The sequence below is a fragment of the Prionailurus viverrinus genome, chromosome B4 (assembly GCF_022837055.1).
Source record: "Prionailurus viverrinus isolate Anna chromosome B4, UM_Priviv_1.0, whole genome shotgun sequence".
NCBI lineage: Eukaryota > Metazoa > Chordata > Mammalia > Carnivora > Felidae > Prionailurus > Prionailurus viverrinus.
In genome coordinates, this window is record NC_062567.1 from 113,715,513 (window position 1) to 113,734,548 (window position 19,036).

At 39.5% G+C, this 19,036-nt stretch overlaps 1 protein-coding gene across 3 annotated transcripts in view; it reads right to left on the bottom strand.

Annotated features, from left to right (window-relative positions):
• Window positions 1-19,036, bottom strand: part of FGD6 (FYVE, RhoGEF and PH domain containing 6) — a 115,557-nt gene that overhangs the window by 4,800 nt on the left and 91,721 nt on the right. For all 3 annotated transcript variants that reach the window (XM_047868047.1, XM_047868046.1, XM_047868045.1), the window contains 7 exons: window positions 18,276-18,344; window positions 16,759-16,842; window positions 15,937-16,016; window positions 8,133-8,235; window positions 7,508-7,654; window positions 6,567-6,669; window positions 4,544-4,671 (listed from right to left, as the gene is read on the bottom strand). In XM_047868047.1, coding sequence (XP_047724003.1) covers window positions 4,544-4,671; window positions 6,567-6,669; window positions 7,508-7,654; window positions 8,133-8,235; window positions 15,937-16,016; window positions 16,759-16,842; window positions 18,276-18,344 — 714 coding nt within the window. The remainder of the gene's footprint in view (window positions 1-4,543; window positions 4,672-6,566; window positions 6,670-7,507; window positions 7,655-8,132; window positions 8,236-15,936; window positions 16,017-16,758; window positions 16,843-18,275; window positions 18,345-19,036) is intronic.

The following is a 19,036-nucleotide window of genomic DNA, read 5'->3' on the forward strand; positions in this document are numbered from 1 at the left end:
ACTTAAACCTTTAACTCTTTCTGAAATAGCTTTTTGGACTTATAAAAACTGTATTAGGGGCGCCTGAGCGGCTCAGGTCATGATCTCACAATTTGTGAGATCGAGCCCCATGTCAGATTCTGCACAAACAGCACGGAGCTGGCTTAGGTTTTTCTCTCTCCCTCGCTCTCTGCCTCTCCCCCACCCAGACTCCCTCTCTCTCTTTCTCTCAAAATAAATAAATAATTTAAAAAAATAATAAAGTTTATATTAAACAATAATATTTGATCCTCCTCATAAAATTTGTAAGAAATTAATACAATTCATACATGATTAAAGGCAGACTTTAAAAATTCATAGAACCCACTTGTATTTGTTTTCTGTTGTCACATACAAATTACCACCAACTTAGTGGGTTAAAACAACATACATGTGTTGTCTCAGGAGTCCAGGCACAGCTTAGCTGGGATCTCTGTAGGGCCCCAGTCAAGGTGTTGGCCAGCACCAGAGTTCTCATCTGACAGCTGACGAGGGAAGGGTCTACTTCCAAGTGGATTCAGGTTTTTAGCAGTATTCATTTCCTTGAAGTTATGAAACTGAGGGCCCTGGCCTCTTGCTGGCTTTTGCCTGGGGCTCATCCTCATTTCCATGCCACACAAGCCTCCCAAGACAACTACTTACTTCTTCAAAGCCCGCATGAGAGAAAGTCTCTAGAGCCCATCTACAGCAATATGGAGTCTTCCATAACATAACATAATCATGGGAGTGACATGCCATCATCCTCCCCATATTCTGTTGGTTCAGAGCAAGTCACAGGTCCTTGCCCCCCACAACAGGGAGGAGACTGTACAAAAGTGTGACCACCAGAGGAAGGGATCATGGAACCACCTTAAAAGTCTGCTCACCATTCTACTAATAACATAATTCCTAAATTTGGTCTTATATTTCTCTCTTGTTCCTATGTTAAAAACAAAAGTTTCAACTGCCAGATTACAATCATTGAAACCTTACTACCTTTTGGCCTAGAGATTAAAACATTTTCATCCTTTTATGAAGCAAACTAAGTTTTGCTCAGACCAAAATTTGAGGATCAGAAACTGATCCTTAAAATCACCATAAATAATAGAATTTCCATTTACCTCTCTGTTAATACAGTTTTGTTTTTTAATGTTTATTTAATTTGAGAGAGCATGCATGCAAGCGGTGGAGGGGCAGAGAGAATCCCAAGCAGGCTCCATGGGATCTCACAAATTGTGAGATGTGACCTGAGCTGAAACCAAGCGACCCAGGTGTCCCAGCTAGTGGGAACTTTAATATTAAGTGCAAACAAATTTATATAAAAAAAATAACATCCTTGTAGAAGATTACAAATAATTTTTTTTCAATTAGAATGTCTATGTTCAAATGAAATTTTGCTGGAAATGTAGTTATATTGGGATGCTACTATGTACTTAAGTGTTACTATCATTGCTCAAAATATTTTGTATGTTCCTTTTTTGGAATATTCTTAAATTAGTTTTTTAGCTATGAAAGAATACCAATCACAATCCTGAGTCGAGAATAGTCCTCTATTATCTTTTTAAAAATAAAATTGGTCTTAACCAAATTAATCATATGATTCATAAAACTTTCCAACGAGATATATATATATATATATATATTTATTATTTTTTTTAAAGTTTATTTATTTATTTTGAGAGAAAGAGAGAGAAAGACAGCACAAATGGGAGAAGGGCAGAGAGAAGGAGACACAGAATCCCAAGCAGGCTACTCAACATCAGTGCAGAGCCCGATACAGGGCTTGAACTCATGAACTCTGAGATCACGACCTAAGCCAAGATCAAGAGTTGGATGCTTAACCAAATGCACCACCCAGGCACCCCTGATTTGATTATTTAAAACATAAATCAAATCTAACTCAAGAGACATAGCCTGCCATTACTGAGGGTACTGAGAATCTGAATGTAATTCTAAAATAGTGAGTTTCTGAAAATGTATTGAACATTTTTACTGGAATAAAAACACTTCCCAATCCTTAAAAAGTTAAACATAAAATTATCATGTGACCAAGCAATTCCACTCCTAGGTGTATAACTAAGACAAATGATATTTATAATAACCCAAAGGCAGAAACAACCCAGATGTCTATTAACAGATGAATGGATAAATTCTGATACATACATACAATGGAGTATTATTCAGATATAAAAAGAAACAAAGTACTGATAATGCTATATAACTTAGCTTCTAAAATATTGTACTAAGTGAAAATAGCCAGATACAAAAGGTCACATATTGTAGAATTCCTTTTTTTTTTTAATGTTTATTCATTTTTGAGAGAGAGAGAGAGAGAGAGAGAGCGAGCATGAGTGGGGAAGGGGAAGAGAGAGAGGGAGACACAGAATTCGAAGCAGGCTCCAGGCTCTGAAATGTCAGCACAGAGCCTGATGCGGGGCTCGAACTCACTAACTGTGAGATCATGACCTGAGCCGAAGTCGGACGCTCAACCGACTGAGCCACACAGGTGGCCCTGCAGGATTCCTTTTATATGAGATATCTAGAATAGGCATAGAGACAGAGAGCAGATTAGTGGTTACCAGAGAGGGTGGAGAGAAGGGACAAGGGGATTGATTATTTAATTGATACAGGGTGTTTTTATGGGGTGATGAAAAAGTTTTGAAACTAGAGCAATATGGTGGTTGCACAATATCGTGAATACACTAAATATCAATGAATTGTATTGCTTTATATTTTTTAAAAAAAGATTTTATTTATTTTTAAAGTAAACTCTATATCCAATGTGGGGCTCAAACTTATGACCCCAAGATCAAGAGTTGCAGGCTCTACCGACTGAACCAGCCAGGTGCCCCTGAATTGTATACTTTAAATGGTTAATTATAAATTAGGTGAATTTCAACTCAATTACAGATAAAAAGACAAAAACTACAGCTTCCCAAGTATAATACTTGTACTTTTATAGCACTTAATCAGATAAATTAATTTTCCCAGTTTGATTTCAAAGGAGCAAAGCAGTGGTTCTCAAACTTTAGCATACACCTGAATCACAGAGAATGCTTATTGAAATTTCTGATTCTGTAGACCTTGGGTGGGGCCTAAGAATATCCATTCCTAGTAAGTTTCCATGTGGTGCTGATGTGCTGCTCTGGAGGACACTTTGAGGACCAGTGGAGTAAAGGAAGAAATGGCTGCAGTCAGGAAGTAGAGGTTTGACAGCAGAAGGTCTGTTTGTATGGCTGGTTGGAAAGATACACAAAATGGGGTTGGAGTTAGGCTGGCTCTAGTCAAGAGCAGAAAGAGTTTTGCAACCAGTCCTGTAGAGTTTAGACTGACAAGGGGAGCAAGTGTAACAACTGTATCTATAAATTGTGACATCGGCATGGAGAGGCAAACATTTATTGAGAACTGAAAATTACTTCAGTTTGTTAAGAACCTTAAAGTTCTGAAAGTCAGTTTAGATTTAGGAACTGAGTGATGGAAAGGATAGTTGAGAGTACTAAATCCCCTTAACTAGGGTGGCTCAGTCAGTTGAGCATCTGACCTCAGCTCAGGTCACGATCACACAGTTCTTGAGTTCAAGCACAGAGCCCACTTTGGATCCTCTGTTTCCCCCTCTCTCTGCCCCTTTCCCGCTTGTGCTCTCTCTCTCTCAAAAGTAAATAAATATTAAAAAATAAATAAATCATCTTAAGTAGTTTAAGAAACTTGGCAATTAGAACTTTAAGTCCTAGTCTTACTATTTCATGAGATTGGCTATAAATCATTTCCTAGTGTTTTAACTGCCATGATGGAATACATTCAACTTTACATAAAGAACACAATCTTGGTCAAATTTTTAGAGTTGTCTGCTTCCACATTCCACAGAACACCTCCAGAGTATCCAAGGAAGAGAACAAAATTCAAAATTCTGCTGGCCAAAAAACTGGCCGGAAGTGGAACTAATTAATAAACTAATCAAAATGGTGATAGATATGCAGTGCTGTGTGTTACATGACACTGGCTGACTGAACACTTGAATTTGAGGAGATGGGATAGGATATTGGTGATGCCTGTGGATTACACCACTGGCAGTCTAACTGTGTAGACAGACTATCCTAACTTTTTAAAGTTTTCTTTTAAGTTGAAAGGAAAGACAATTTACTATCAGTGCAGCTGTATACAGCCAATGAATCTTTACAAATAACAAACTGTGCAGATCAGGAAATGCTAATAAAACACCCCAAATATTCTATAGACTCTTCCCTCTGGTAAGGGTTTTCCTCAAAGTAATTTTAAAAATTCACATGTGTCTAAATTATCTTTTACTTTCTATCATTGCTATAAAATGTTCTCCAAACCTTTCAACTGCCATTTTCTAAATGACTCAGGTCATATGGGAGACCAAGCAAGAGAGTGAGGCATCAGCCACATCCATCACCAGTATTAAAATGCCATGTCTTAATAGTAGTGGGAAATGACATCTTCCTTTATGAAAGAAAAACAGTGTATTATATGCATATGAATAATTCAGCCTGTATCAGGTTGCAAGTTTAATGGAAACACTTACTTCCTTGAGAGCAGCTGGGATTTTTTTCTGTTTCCTCCCTGATGGAATACTATGTAAGACTGATGATAAGGCACTTGAAGGAGATTTGTGATTTCCAGGAGATCCAATCTTAGGAGAATGCTGGTGATCTAAAACAAATCAGATGCACTCCTGTAGCCAATGGTAAGCATTTTGCAATTCAAGTTAATTCATATCAATAAACACTGTTGCATAAAATATCCATGGAAGGATACTTGAGAAACTGAGGACACTGAGACCCCTGGGAAAAAAAAGATGGCTGGCTGCAAGCTGAGTGGGAGAAAGACTTTCTACTGTCTAGGAATTTAAGCTTTTTCAGGTGTGAACCATGGTAAAGGAATACCCTTTTGTGCCTTCACAATTCTGAAACATGTTAATATACTACTTAATGTACTAACCATGTCAATGTACTAACTGAAATTAATTCTATAAATTTTCTTTAATGTTTACTTTTGAGAGAGAGAAACAGAGTGGGTATGGGAGAGTGGCAGAGAGAAAAGGAGACACAGAATCCCGAGCAGGCTCCAGGCTCTGAGCTGTCAGCACAGAGCCCAACACGGGGCTCAAACTCACAAACCGTGAGATCATGACCTGAGCCGAAGTTGGACACTTAACCAACTGAGCCACCTAGGTGCCCCCTAAACTAATTCCATAAACTTCTGAAAAAAAGCTCCTGACTTAAAAAAAAACCCCAACAACCTAAAAGCACTGTTTAGTATTGAGATATGTTGAAATAAGAATATTATAATGAACAAAATGCTAGAAAGGGGGCTATAAGACAAGATAAGGAAGCCATTATATTTGACTGTAGAAGTTCAGTGAAAGCTGGGAAGAGAGTAAGATGTTTGAGTTGGCCATTAAGGTATAAGTATGAGTTTGCCAAGTCAAAAAGAGGAGGAAAAACACTCCCTGAAGGCAGCATAAGCAAAAGCAGAGGTATGAAATTAGATCATCTATTTGGAGAATAATAAAGCTGAGGAAAAAAAAAGGCTGGTTCTAAGGAACATGGACTGTTGTTTAAGTCATGGGAAATTAATGGTCTTTTAAGCTGGGAAGTGACATGAGCAGATTGAATTTAGGAAAAAAAAAATCTGGCAGCAGGAAGGAAGAAGGATTTGCAGCAGAAAATCTGTTAGGAAACTATTACAGTAGACCAGATGAAAGATAGGGCTGAAATGAAGGACAACCTTTTTGCAATTTAGATCCTATAGGTTTCAGGAATTTAACCAAATCTCTCTTTTCAAAATGTAGACCTGAGCAGTCCTGCTAGCTGCATTCATCTTAACTGTGGGAATGGATACCGGCAAATAATGAGTAGGCAGATATGAGTTATCATTTTGTATTTGGTGAAAAGCTGAACATGTAAATATACCACAGAATCTCACCAAATCAGTCCAAGTGGTTAGAAATAAACTAACAAAGTGCCACCTAGTATATTTCCATAGAGAATTATTTTACAGATAGACAAAAATGATTTGTTAATGAGCAGGCAGTTGTAAAACTGAAAACTTCAAAATTACTTGAAAGTTAAAGTTCCCTTGTAACTGTTTTAATGCATTTCATCCTGTAATTGCATTTCTACAATTAGTATTCTAGGAGTTAAGAAAGCTTAATTGAATTAAGAAAGCAAAATTCTTTTTTTTTTTAATTTTTAATTTTACTTTTGAGAGAAAGATAAAGAGAGCGAGTACACATGCATGCACGGGTGTAGGTGGGGGAGGGGCAGAAAGAGAGAGGGAGACACAGAATCCGAAGCAGAATCCAGGCTCTGAGCTGTCAGCACAGAGCCCAGTGCGGGGCTCAAACCCACGAACGTGAGGTCATGACCTGTGCAGAAGACGCTCAACCAACTGAGCCACCCAGGTGTCCCAAGAAAGCAAAATTCTTAATATTTTGAGATGAGTATCACCAACCATCTTGCTCACTTGTCTAAGATGATTCTTTCGGAAGGTTGTTTGAAAGCATCTGGGAATAAAGGAATTTGTTAAATCTACTTATATATTACCTAGTTTCTGCAGTTCTTGGAAACAATGTTCACATACTCTTGCTGGTTGATTTTTCAGGTAATCTAAACCATACTTATTTGATGAACAAGCTTGGCATACAATCTGAAAACACATTGGAATTATTTCATTTAGAATAACAGTATCAAACCATCTAGTTTGCTACAATTTATAATGCTGTCTACCTATAGTGTTTTCTAAACCTTTTCACAACCATTGACTCTCAATTACACCGCTATGGAGTTCAGGCCCGTAGTGAACTCACACACTGGAAGATGAAGAGGCCACAGATTATTATGACTGTGTGCTAACTCCATAAAATAAAATGCTAACAGTGTTAACGTGTGCAAAATATCTGGAACCATGTATGGCAAACACTAAGTCCTCTGGTAGCCATATTTGTCATCATCGACATTGCCCCTGTCATCATTCCTGCTGTAACCACAATCATGTCTGCTGCACTTCTACCAAGCATTTGGCCCTGTACGAAATGCTCTCGAAACAGACCTTGTTTAATCTTCACGGTAACTCTCTGACGTCATTGCCATTTATGCTCATTTTACTAATGAGGCCATGAAGGTCTAGAAACGTCACTGGTGATAACTTCAATACTTAAAGTATCTCTATTAAATACTTAATACTTAAATAATATCTCTATTAAATACTTAGTATCCATGTAGTTTAAACAAATATCAGTAAATATGGGAGTCTATTTAACTGTGAATTTTATTTTAGTGAAAATTATCTATCATTGACATTCTACAATAACCTTGGTAGACAGGGTAACGACTGACCTATGCCTAAATATTTAGAGAAAGTATCATCCATGATTCAGTATCTTTTTCCCCCCTGCCATGATTTACAAGAGGAAATATGCTTCCTCACTATGTACAGCCTGGAGCTATAAAAATTCACAACGGAGATGGGTGTCATCTTCTCCAACCTTTCCGCAGGCCCGGCAGTGGTGTCGTCGCCAGGTCAGAGTAAATTCACTTGTGCAGATCATACACATTGTGGCTCTGGTATCAGGGATCCAGATGGGAGCCTTTGATCCAAGAGGACTAACTTCCTCTTTATTTTCTGTATCAGCCTGGGGAAGAACAACTTTTCATTATCTCCATGCACATTGAGTGCTATAGATTCAAGTCTTTTTTTGGGGGGGGGGGGGCAATGCTGATGGAATTACTAAGGATGTGGGACAAATCATGGGCCATTATATTTTTCATCTTCTCAGGATATTAAGATTAGCTATATTCTAATAATCCTTTAATGCAAAATTATCTTAAAAAGACGTCTGTGGTAGTGCCATGACAGCTGATTAGTTTCTTCCTTAAATTATGTTATTTCCCAAATTTTTTACAATGAAGTTTTACAACCAGAAAAAAATAAAATGTGCTGCATGTTATCACAGACTTAGTTAGACATTAATAGGATATTTAGTTCTGAAATTATACACACACATGTATCTTTCTGTGAAACGCATGTTGCTTTTCTAAACCCCTAGAAAAGTTTAAGGCAAAAACTGTTTGAAATGCACTGAAAAAAAAATAAGAAGGAAAAGACAATACCTCATCAAGACTCCTACTAGGACAGAATGTGATTCTTTTTTTGGCATACTCTTCTATTGACCTGGAAATCGCTTCTAGCCATTCATCCCTTTCTGTGGCAGAACTGTTGGGGGCAAAAGAAGGTTCCATCAACCAGATGTCAGCATTTATTCTTTGCCTTCTTCTTACTTCTTTTCCCTCTGCCATGGCGACAGATTCCACTACGCTCCAACAATGCTAGTGGCGGGCAGCAGCTCGGAGATTTTTTTGCACAAATAATCAGAGCAGGCATTACAGCACACATGGCATTTTACCAAACACAATGTTTTTTTTCTCCCCCAATGTACTGCTTTATACTTTTGAAGTCTCTTAAATTTGGAAGTTTTTTTGCTTGGCTTAAAAGCTAGTCATACAATTAATAATTAGGGTTATTTCCATAACCTGAGATATTATCCTAGAATTTAAAATTTTTCCAAGGAATCAAGTTTCAAATCCAAACTTACAGCATAGCATACTAGCTATTTTTAGGTTATTAATTACCAAAAATTTCTACAAAGGACACTGGAGTAAAGGAAACATGTATCTGGCATCATAAACAAATGTTTAGGAAGTGTTAACAAGGAAAATAGACTGTAGTTGTTGTTAGGGCTCCCCTAAACTCTTCATGTTTTTTGTTTCTACCCTCAGGTCATCAGGAGCCACAGGATTCAAATCTAGACAGAAATGGGCCAAACAGGGGGAAAGCTTGTTCAGAAAAAGGCATTCTCGTTCTGCTTTTTTTTGCAATTACACCTCCTCCAAAAAACTCTGATGAGTGGCATTAGCACATTTAGTTTTGTATACTCAAGAGTGAGAGGCACATTTTAGGTAGTGCGTGTGTGTGTATACATAATAATCTCTCAAAATAAAATCTACCATTATAATGGGAATGGGACTGTGTAAGGAAATGTGTGTTTTAGAGAGGCATATGAAGTATGTATATAGGAGTAAAATGACCTGATATCTGCAATCTGCTTTGAAATACTTTAGGAAAAAAAATTTGTGGCAGAGTCTGGATAAGATTTGAATCTGGGTGAGTGAATATGGAGTTTCATTGTATTATTCACTCTAATTTTAAGAATATTTGAGCTTTTAATTTAAAGTTTATTTATTTATTTTGAGAGGCAGTGCGCGCATGTACATGAAAGGCAGCAGGGGAAGGGCAGAGAGAGAGAGAGAGAGAGAGAGAGAGAGAGAGAATCCCAAGCAGGCATCGCCTGGCTCCATTTCACAAACTGAGATCATGGCCTGGGCCAAAATCAAGAGTCAGATGCTTAACTGACTGAGCCACCCACACGCCCCTAAATAATGTTTTTATAATTAAAAATCCCATTATGCAAATGGTATGAATGGGCATATTCTGTTGTATTTTGCTGAGCACAGAGCCAAGTCAAGGAGATACTAAAAAATCACTCACCTTCCCCATAATAATTATACTCAGAAATGTACCTTCCTACTAAATGGCTTAAGTGTCATTTAGAATATACACTCACATGGTTATTAAAAAGTAGAATTTTTTAAAATTTTAAATACTTTTAAAAATAAAAATTTAAAACCAGTATAGTTCTCAAATTTTCATTATATATCAGGAATAAAATAAAATAGAATAGCTCTTATTTCTCTAATCCAAACAAAACTTGCCTCACTTACCTCTACTGCTCTACCATTACTGCCCCAGCTAGCTGCCATTTACTTAACGGTTACTACATGCCAGCCAACTGTGCTAAATGCTTTGCAAATGTCATTATATCTCACCCTCAGAGCTACCCCATGGACTATATTACTGGATCTTACACTCCTTGTCCCCAATCCCATCACTCCCACCAATCAGCATCATTTACAGACAAGCAGTCTGAGGATTTGAAATGTTAGGCAATTTTCTTTAGCCAACAACGTGACTTGGTATCAGACCCAAGTGTGGCTAAAGATTGAACCCTTCACCACCATGCCATTCATCTCTGTTCTCTGAACTAAGCTCTGAAAATACATGCTCAAGCTTCCAAGGAAACATTCATAGAATCTTACTGTCCCTCCTTTTCTCTTCCCTTCCTCTACTTTTCAGTGGAAGAGGTAAGAGAAAGTAGAGAGGCAGATGGCTAATTTGAGCTTTGCCGTCTGATTTTTCTGGAGCCCTGGGAGCATGTGGAATGTGATTTGACTGTGCAAATCATGTCACATATGCTGTTCTTTCATTTAATCATTCCTGGCTCTCTCTTGTGCGGGGATCTGCCAAAACAATGTTTACCAGCTCTTGATAACACATTTTTCACAGACCACACACATTTGTCTGCAGTACTGAGTAGAGACATTCTAGCCCTTCTTTTGTAACATGGTTAGCAGAAGAATCACCATCTTCCTCAGTTAAACCAACTTAAAATGCAATTAAACCAAGTATTCTTTTCTTTATGGAATGTGCCTATTACCTAGAAAGCAAATTTGTATTAAACAAGCACATTCTCCCATTGACTGGGATGAATTTCCAAAGGGAAAAACCTCCAATAGAAGAGATTTCAGGTATGTTAAGATCTTGCCATGCTATCTAGTACCTGTGTAACTGTGGAATGCTATTCCAGCGTCTAAAGTCCACATCACTTCATTTCAATTCATCTGAGTAGCATTTATCAGGAGCCTGCTGAAGGCCAGGTAGTAAGCTATGAACTTACATAGCATACAAAACACACACTTGTAAGGGCTCATATCTAATTAATTGAGTTGAGACATAAAAACAAGTAATTACCACATTATACAATAAAGGCAAAGTAGATGAGTAACATAGAAGCAGTAAACTACCTTATTCAGGTAGCAGGAAGGCTCTACAGAGGTGATGACTAAGTTAGGACTAGAAGAATTTAGGCGTCAACATAAACTCTGCAGTGTCTCTGTGCATCCTCATTTGCCCTCCTAGCTTTGCTTATCTTCTCTAAGCTGATGACTCCCAAATATATGCCAAGTCTGGGCCCCCTTCTGACCTCCAGATCCTTACAGACACTGCCTCATTGATGGCTCCGTCTTGATGATTGATAGGCACCTCACATTCAACATGCACCTCTGAAACTATATTCCTGATTGTTCCCCCAAAGCTGCTTTTCTCCCAGTGTTCCTTAACACAGGGAATGACACCACTATCCGACACAGTGTGCAAGCTGAAGACTCGCACTTAATGCCTCTCTCTCTCAATCCCCATGTCCACTTAATCACTTGACTTCCCCTCCCAAACCATTCTCCACCCAGCAACCAACTTTTAAAAAGGCCAATCTGATCACATCAATCCCTAGTACAAACTTTTCAGTGGTTCATCATCCCCGAGTACAAGCTTTTCGGCTCAAGACCCAAATCCACAAGCTCTTTCCCCTGTCCCTCCAGGCTTACCTTTGATCACTCTCCCCCTCATTCTCTATTTTCATGCCATTCTGGTCTTTCAGTTCTTTGAATATGCCATGCCCCTTTCCACCTCAGCACCTTTGTACACATTATTCCTAATGAGAGCCTCCTTTCCCCTTTGCCTTGCTATCCAACTCCTACTTACCCTTCATAACTTGGTGGACACAGCAGGTCTTTCAGGAAGCTAACCTTGACTTCCCTTTCTCTACTAAAATTAGTTCAAGTTTCCTTGTTTTACAGCCTCATAGCATCTGGTAGTTTTCCTGTGCAATACTTAATCATAATAATAACTGACTGTGTTGACATTTTGTTAAGTGTATGTCTTCCCTAACAGACTGCAAGTTCAGGAAAGGAAGGGCCCTTTTAATTCTCCACTGTATCCTGATGCTTAAAACACTGCCTGGCCCAGGGAAGAGGCTCCATATTACTTGCTGAATGAGGGAATGAATTCCAGGCGGAAGCAGCTGCCTGTGCAAGGCAAAAGGATGTGAGGTAGGCTGGCATGCATGGAGAATATGTAGATCCATCGGACAGAACATGCCATGTTTTGGTGGGGGTGGAGACAGGGAGAATGGATGGAAATCAGGCTGGTGAGGTAGACAGGAACCAGATCACAGGAGACCTTCTCAACTCCTTCCTACATGTTACAGAGTACCCAGCTCTCTGTGGTTGGGGGGAACTCAGAAGAGCATGGTACACTGGTGGCATTCAGTATGTGTCAGTTCTCCTTCCCCCAGGCCATCTTAATCCTTCCTTGGAAACTTACTTCCCCCTTATCTAGAACTTTCCAGTTTATCATTTCTCCTGCATAACCCACATTCAATCCATCAATAATCCTATTAACTCTGATTCTGAGCATTTCTACCATTCTAGTACAAGAAAGCATCATCTAGTTTCCTGCCTGGTCTCCCAACTTCTACGCTAGACTATAATGGTTTATCTTCCACAAAGAAGCCAGTGTCCTCTTTTTAAATTTTTTTTTTTCAACGTTTATTTATTTTTGGGACAGAGAGAGACAGAGCATGAACGGGGGAGGGGCAGAGAGAGAGGGAGACACTGAATCGGAAACAGGCTCCAGGCTCTGAGCCATCAGCCCAGAGCCTGACGCGGGGCTCGAACTCACGGACCGCGAGATCGTGACCTGGCTGAAGTCGGACGCCTAACCGACTGCGCCACCCAGGCGCCCCCAGTGTCCTCTTTTTAAAATATACATTAGATCATACCAACTCTTAGCTTAAGACACTCGGATGGTTTCCCATCACACTTAAAAATCCAATGACCTTATTAAGTTTTAAGATGCCCAAAGAAAGATTTACTATCATTTCCTGGACAATTTCATTTTTATTTATTTTTTAATGTTTATTTATTTTTGAGAGAGAGAGAAAGAGACAGAGTGTGAGCAGGGGAGGGGCAGAGAGAGAGGGAGACACAGAATCCGAAGCAGGCTCCAGACTCTGAGCTGTCAGCACAGAGCCTGATGTGGGGGTCAAACTCAAGGGGCCTGAACTCACGAACCACGAGATCATGATCTGAGCCGAAGTCGGATGCTTAACCGACTGAGCCACATAGGCACCCCAACAATTTTTAATAAAATAGAATTTTGTTTTCACCAAAGCGTGTATGTGTATGTGTGTGTGTGTGTGTGTGTATTATATATATATATATGCACATATATATATGTGCATATATATATGTATATATTTAATTTTAGAGAGAGAGCATGGGTACAAGTGGGAGGGAGGGGGTGGAGAGAAAGAATCTTAAAGCAGACTCCATGCTCAACGTGGAGGGAGCCTGATGTGCGGCTCAATTCCACAACCCTGGGATCAGGACCTGAGCTAAAATCAAGAGTTGGATACTTGGGGCGCCTGGGTGGCGCAGTCGGTTGGGCGTCCGACTTCAGCCAGGTCACGATCTCGCGGTCCGTGAGTTCGAGCCCCGCGTCAGGCTCTGGGCTGATGGCTCAGAGCCTGGAGCCTGTTTCCGATTCTGTGTCTCCCTCTCTCTCTGTCCCTCCCCCGTTCATGCTCTGTCTCTCTCTGTCCCAAAAATAAATAAACGTTGAAAAAAAAAAATTTAAAAAAAAAAAAAAAAATAAGAGTTGGATACTCAACCATCTGTCATCCGGGCACCCCAACCAAAGCAGATTTTTCCTTAGGATATTTAAGTGTAACTGAAAACTTGACTTTCCTGTAGGTAAAATTTCTCTGGATATTTGAAAATAAGTTTCTTGATTTTAAGAACCAGGCTTAAAAGTATTTGTTAGGAGCCTGTTGCATAGGGATGTGATGTTCTTTGCACTTTTGTTCAAACTCAAACTCAAACTCAAACTCAAACTCAAACTCAAACTCAAACTCAAAAACAAAAAAAATCCCAAAAAAACAAAAGTCACAGTTCCAGGTGATCAAGAGTTTACCATCACTTTCCAAGTATTAATCTAGAGGATGCTTCAGGTACCACCTCCGCCCCAACACCCACCCTGAAACTGCTTGCTCTGGTGGGTAGCTGGGAAGCATGTCACAAAATCCTGGACAAACCCTCTCTCTCTTCTGTCATCCTTAGATCTAGTGTCAGGCAGCAGTGGTCATTCCATCTCAGAAGGGTGACAATGACCCAGGGGGTTGTTCTTGTGGTCCTGATTATGGGAAGTCAGACATCTGGTCTGAATCTTTGATATCCATAGACATACGCAGTATTATAATGGTTAAAAACATGATTTTCAGTGTCAGATATACCTAGGTTAAAATTTCAGCTTAACTGCTTATTAGTTCTATAATCTTGGATGTGTTATTTAACCTGAGTCTGCATTTTTCTCATCTGGAAGGTCAAGACAACAACACCTACTCCACTAGTTATAATGGAAATTAAAAGAGAAAATAAATATAAAAGTTTAGCATTGTGCCTGGTGTAGAGAAATAAATGGTTCCAGTTAGAACGCTCGCTGCTACTATCCAGATGCACCAGTGGAGCATGGCTGTTGGTGTCTCTTCCTGTACCAGCCAAATCCTGCCAAACATCCACTTCTGCCACTTGGCCAGTAACTCAGTAATGTACATGTACGAGTCATACAACTTCTGGTTTCCTTGGCACTTGATTTAAATAGTGGTTAATATTTTTTGATTTACACATAAGTCACTGCAGGTTCCAGTGTGAAACAACGTGGTATCATAAACAACAACAGATTTAAAAGTAAAAAATTTTCATTTGTATTCTGCCCTTGCCAGCTATGTATTGTTTTTTTTTTTAGTGTTTATTTATTTTTTTTGATTTAAAAAAAAATTTTTTTTAACGTTTATTTAAAAAAAAATTTTTTTTTCAACGTTTATTTATTTTTTTTGGGACAGAGAGAGACAGAGCATGAACGGGGGAGGGGCAGAGAGAGAGGGAGACACAGAATCGGAAACAGGCTTCAGGCTCTGAGCCATCAGCCCAGAGCCCGACGCGGGGCTTGAACTCACGGACCGCGAGATTGTGACCTGGCTGAAGTCGGACGCTTAACCGACTGCGCCACCCAGGCGCCCCAACGTTTATTTACTTTTGAGACAGAGAGAGACAGAGCATGAACGGGGGAGGGTCAGAGAGAGGGAGACACAGAATCAGAAACAGGCTCCAGGCTCCAAGCTGTCAGCATAGAGCCCAACGCGGGGCTCGAACTCACAGACCGTGAGATCGTGACCTGAGCCGAAGTCAGCCGCTCAACCGACTGAGCCACCCAGGGGCCCCAGTGTTTATTTATTTTTGAGAGAGACCGAGAGAGAGTGTGCGAGCAGAGCAGGAGTGGGGGAGGGGCAGAGAGAGGGAGACACAGAATCTGAAGTAGGCTCCAGGCTCTGAGCTGTCACCACAGAGCCCAATCTGGGGCTCGAACCCACAAACCGTGAGATCATGACCTGAGCTGAAGTCGGATGCTCAACCGACTGAGCCACCCAGGCGCCTCTCCAGCTATGTATTATTAAGACAACAATTGACTTTTTCTCTTAGTCTTCCTCATTTTTATGAGATGACACCCACCTCGTAGATTTGTTATGACTTTTCAATGTTATATGAAAACTTCCTAGTGAATTATAAAGCACTAGATGTCTTTAAAAACATTAGGTGCCATTGCAAAAAGATTTGAAGTATTCACTAAAAAAAATAAATAAATAAATAAATAAAAATTAGCAAGGCACTTTCAGCATTATTATTCTTTTCATAGGAAGATTTTTATCTTTGTGCTTCTAACACATTATTGGATCACCTCTCAGACATTTTATCTACATGATAAACCAAAAGTAAACTGCATGGTTTTAGGGAAGAAAAAGAAAAAGAAATAAGCCTAGTAGTTAACCTAAATGTAAAAGCTGTTGGAGATGTATGACTCTATAATACCAGCAAATGTTCATGTATACATGTTTTAAAATTTTACCTGGCTGAAAGGATAAAGGAACGTTCTACACTTTCAATCTTTAGTTCATTCTGATATGCTTCTTGGGTAGGTTTTCTAACCTGAAAGAAAGCAAGACAATTTGAGCAAACTCATCCTATTGCAAATCTCATCTCTGAAGCATAGCTAAAGTTGCTCAATGCTCTTGGTGCAGTCATCCACCACCAACCCTCATACCCAGTTTTATCTCCCCCTGCTGTCCCTCATCTACTCTGTGCACCAGACAGAGTTAGATACCTGCATATGCATAGACCCAACTTTCCCACCTTCAGGCCTTGGCTCACACTACTCGCCTCTACCTGGAATGCCTTCTCCACATCTCAGTATGGCCATACGTGACCTACTCTTTAAGGCTCGTGGCTCTTCCTCCAGAGACTTCTCTGTTTCCTAGCTGCCACAAATTCTTCCACTGAGTCCCATCAAAAGTTGCACATTCTTTATTTTCTGAACTCCCCCATATTTTAATTATGCCTTCATTGGTTATTTGTACCCTTATAGCTATTTATGTATAGTGTATTATCTCACCTCTGGGTGAGGCAGAGACAAAAATCATGATTCACTTCATCTTTGTATTTTTCACCAAACTTATTACCATGCTTTGTTTATAGTAGTTCTCAATAAATACCTTATGAATAAATTAATGTGTGAGTGAACAAATGACTACATAAATGAATAAATGAACATATAAACAGTAACACAGGGAGAGAGAAAAATTAAGGATGTGAAAAAGATGATTATCTCAGGGCTTCTTCTCTAAGTATACTTGGGTTAAGAAAAGAAGTATCTTCTAACAGATACACAGACCTTCATTCCAGCCAATGAGAGCATGTTGTTCAGTTTATACATCCCAGACTGCACCGGTGTTGTATACAACAGGGCATCATTAAACTGAAAGCAGAAATATTTTACAGGGTCAAGTAAAGAAACAAATTTCAGCTACAGAGACATTGGCAAGACACTGAAATAAAAAAGAAAACACTACTTTTTAATTAAAAGCTCTTTGAATAAAACACATAAGCGTGCTTATATAAACTATAACCACCCAGAATGCTTTATTAAAATTATTATTATTAAAATACAATTTCGGGGGTGTCTGGGTGGCTCAGTTGGCTGAGCATCCGACTTCAGCTGAGGTCATGATCTCACAGCTTGTGGGTTCGAGGCCCGCATCGGGCTCTGGCTTGGAGACTGGAGCCTGCTTCAGATTCTGTGTCTCCCTCTTGCTCTGCCCCTAACCCACTCCCATCCTGTCTCCATCTCTCTCAAAAATAAATAAACACCAAAAAAAAAAAAAAAAAAAAAAAAGACAATTTTGGGGCACCTGGGTGGCTCAGTAGGTTAAACATCTGACTTTGGCTCAGGTCATGATCTCACGGTTTGTGAGTTCAAGCCTGGCATTGGATTGTCTGCTGTCAGCACAGAGCCCGCTTAGGATCTTCTCTGCCTCTCTCCTGCTCACTCTCTCTCTAAAATAAATAAACATAAAAAAAAGAAAAAAGGTGGGGCGCTTGGTGGCTCAGCAGGTTGAGTGTCCAACTTCGGCTCAGGTCATAATCTCATGGTCTGTGGGCTTGAGCCCCACATCGCGCTCTGCAAGCTGGGAGCTTGCTGTGGATTCTATGTCTCCCTCTTTCTCTGCCCCTCCCCCACTCGCACTCTGTCTCTCTCTCAAAAATAAATAATAAACATTAAAAAAGAATTTTAGGGGGCGCCTGGGTGGCTCAGTCGGTTAAGCGTCCGACTTCAGCTCAGGTCACGATCTCGCGGTCCGTGAGTTTGTGCCCCGCGTCGGGCTCTGGGCTGATGGCTCAGAGCCTGGAGCCTGCTTCCGATTCTGTGTCTCCCTCTCTCTCTGCCCCTACCCCGTTCATGCTCTGTCTCTCTCTGTCTCAAAAATAAATAGATGTTAAAAAAAAAAATTAAAAAAAAAAGATTAAAAAAAGAATTTTAGAAAGAAAAAAGAAAAAATAGAAAAAAGGCATTTTTTAGAAAATGTACTCTTTCCAAGTTCTGTAACAGATACAATATTTTCTGAATTCTAAATCCCACTAAAGTATTACAATCTGACTAAATAATTGATTGAATCAATTTTTCCACATTAGAAAGACATAAACTAAATTCAAAAAGGAAATAATTTCTGGTTATGCATGCATCACAAAAGACTTTGTTTCCTACATTTGAAATGCAAATAAGCAAGACAGTCAAAAATCCCACTAAAGCTATATGAATGTGTTAAGCTTATCCTGTCATGTACAAATGTCTCCTTCCATTAGGCGATTATCCTTTCCTCCGGCTCATCAGAAACACACATGGCCACTTACCAGGAAAAACACTCGGGGCTGCATGACTTTCCGAGACAGCTTCATCAGAGTTCCCTCTTTCAGAAAAACCTGATTCATCCAAACAAATACGAATTTAATCCCACCATCATAACACAACTATGATAAATATCTAATCTGTTTTTCAACTTTCTTTACCCCGAATTTTTTTGGGGGGGAACAGGGCTGGGTGGACATAGTTGCCATGTCACTTTTTACAGTTATGGTTTCTTTTTAAGCTGCTTAAGGAACTGGACAAGCCAGCAGAGTTTCATAAATCCAGTATTGGTCCCAGGGGTACTATGTGGTCTGAAATGTAACTGACTGAGCGTGTACTTGATCCTAAGGCATAGCCAACATCCTGACAATTGCACTTTGTAATTTTCCTGAACTCATTTCCTACGCCACTGTTGTGCTCTATGAGGAGCACCAAAATACCAATTTTCTCCCTCCCCTCTTAAAGATTTTAAATGAAATTGTCTTTAAAGCTGTGTGAGGTCAGTTAGTATTACACAATAAAATGATCCTATTTAATCAGATACTCTGTGGGGTTCCTTGCCTTTCTCCTAATTGAACTTCTTGTCACAGTGACTTAAATCATGAATGTTTTGAATGGATAGAATGAGCTTGGTTGATCCAGATTGAGTCAGTGAAGAGTAACAACAACAAATAAACCTATTTTCGTAACTGAAATGAAAAATAGCTACAAACAGTGTCTAAATACATTGTATTAAGTTTGCAAAAGGCAGTCTAAAAACACTTAC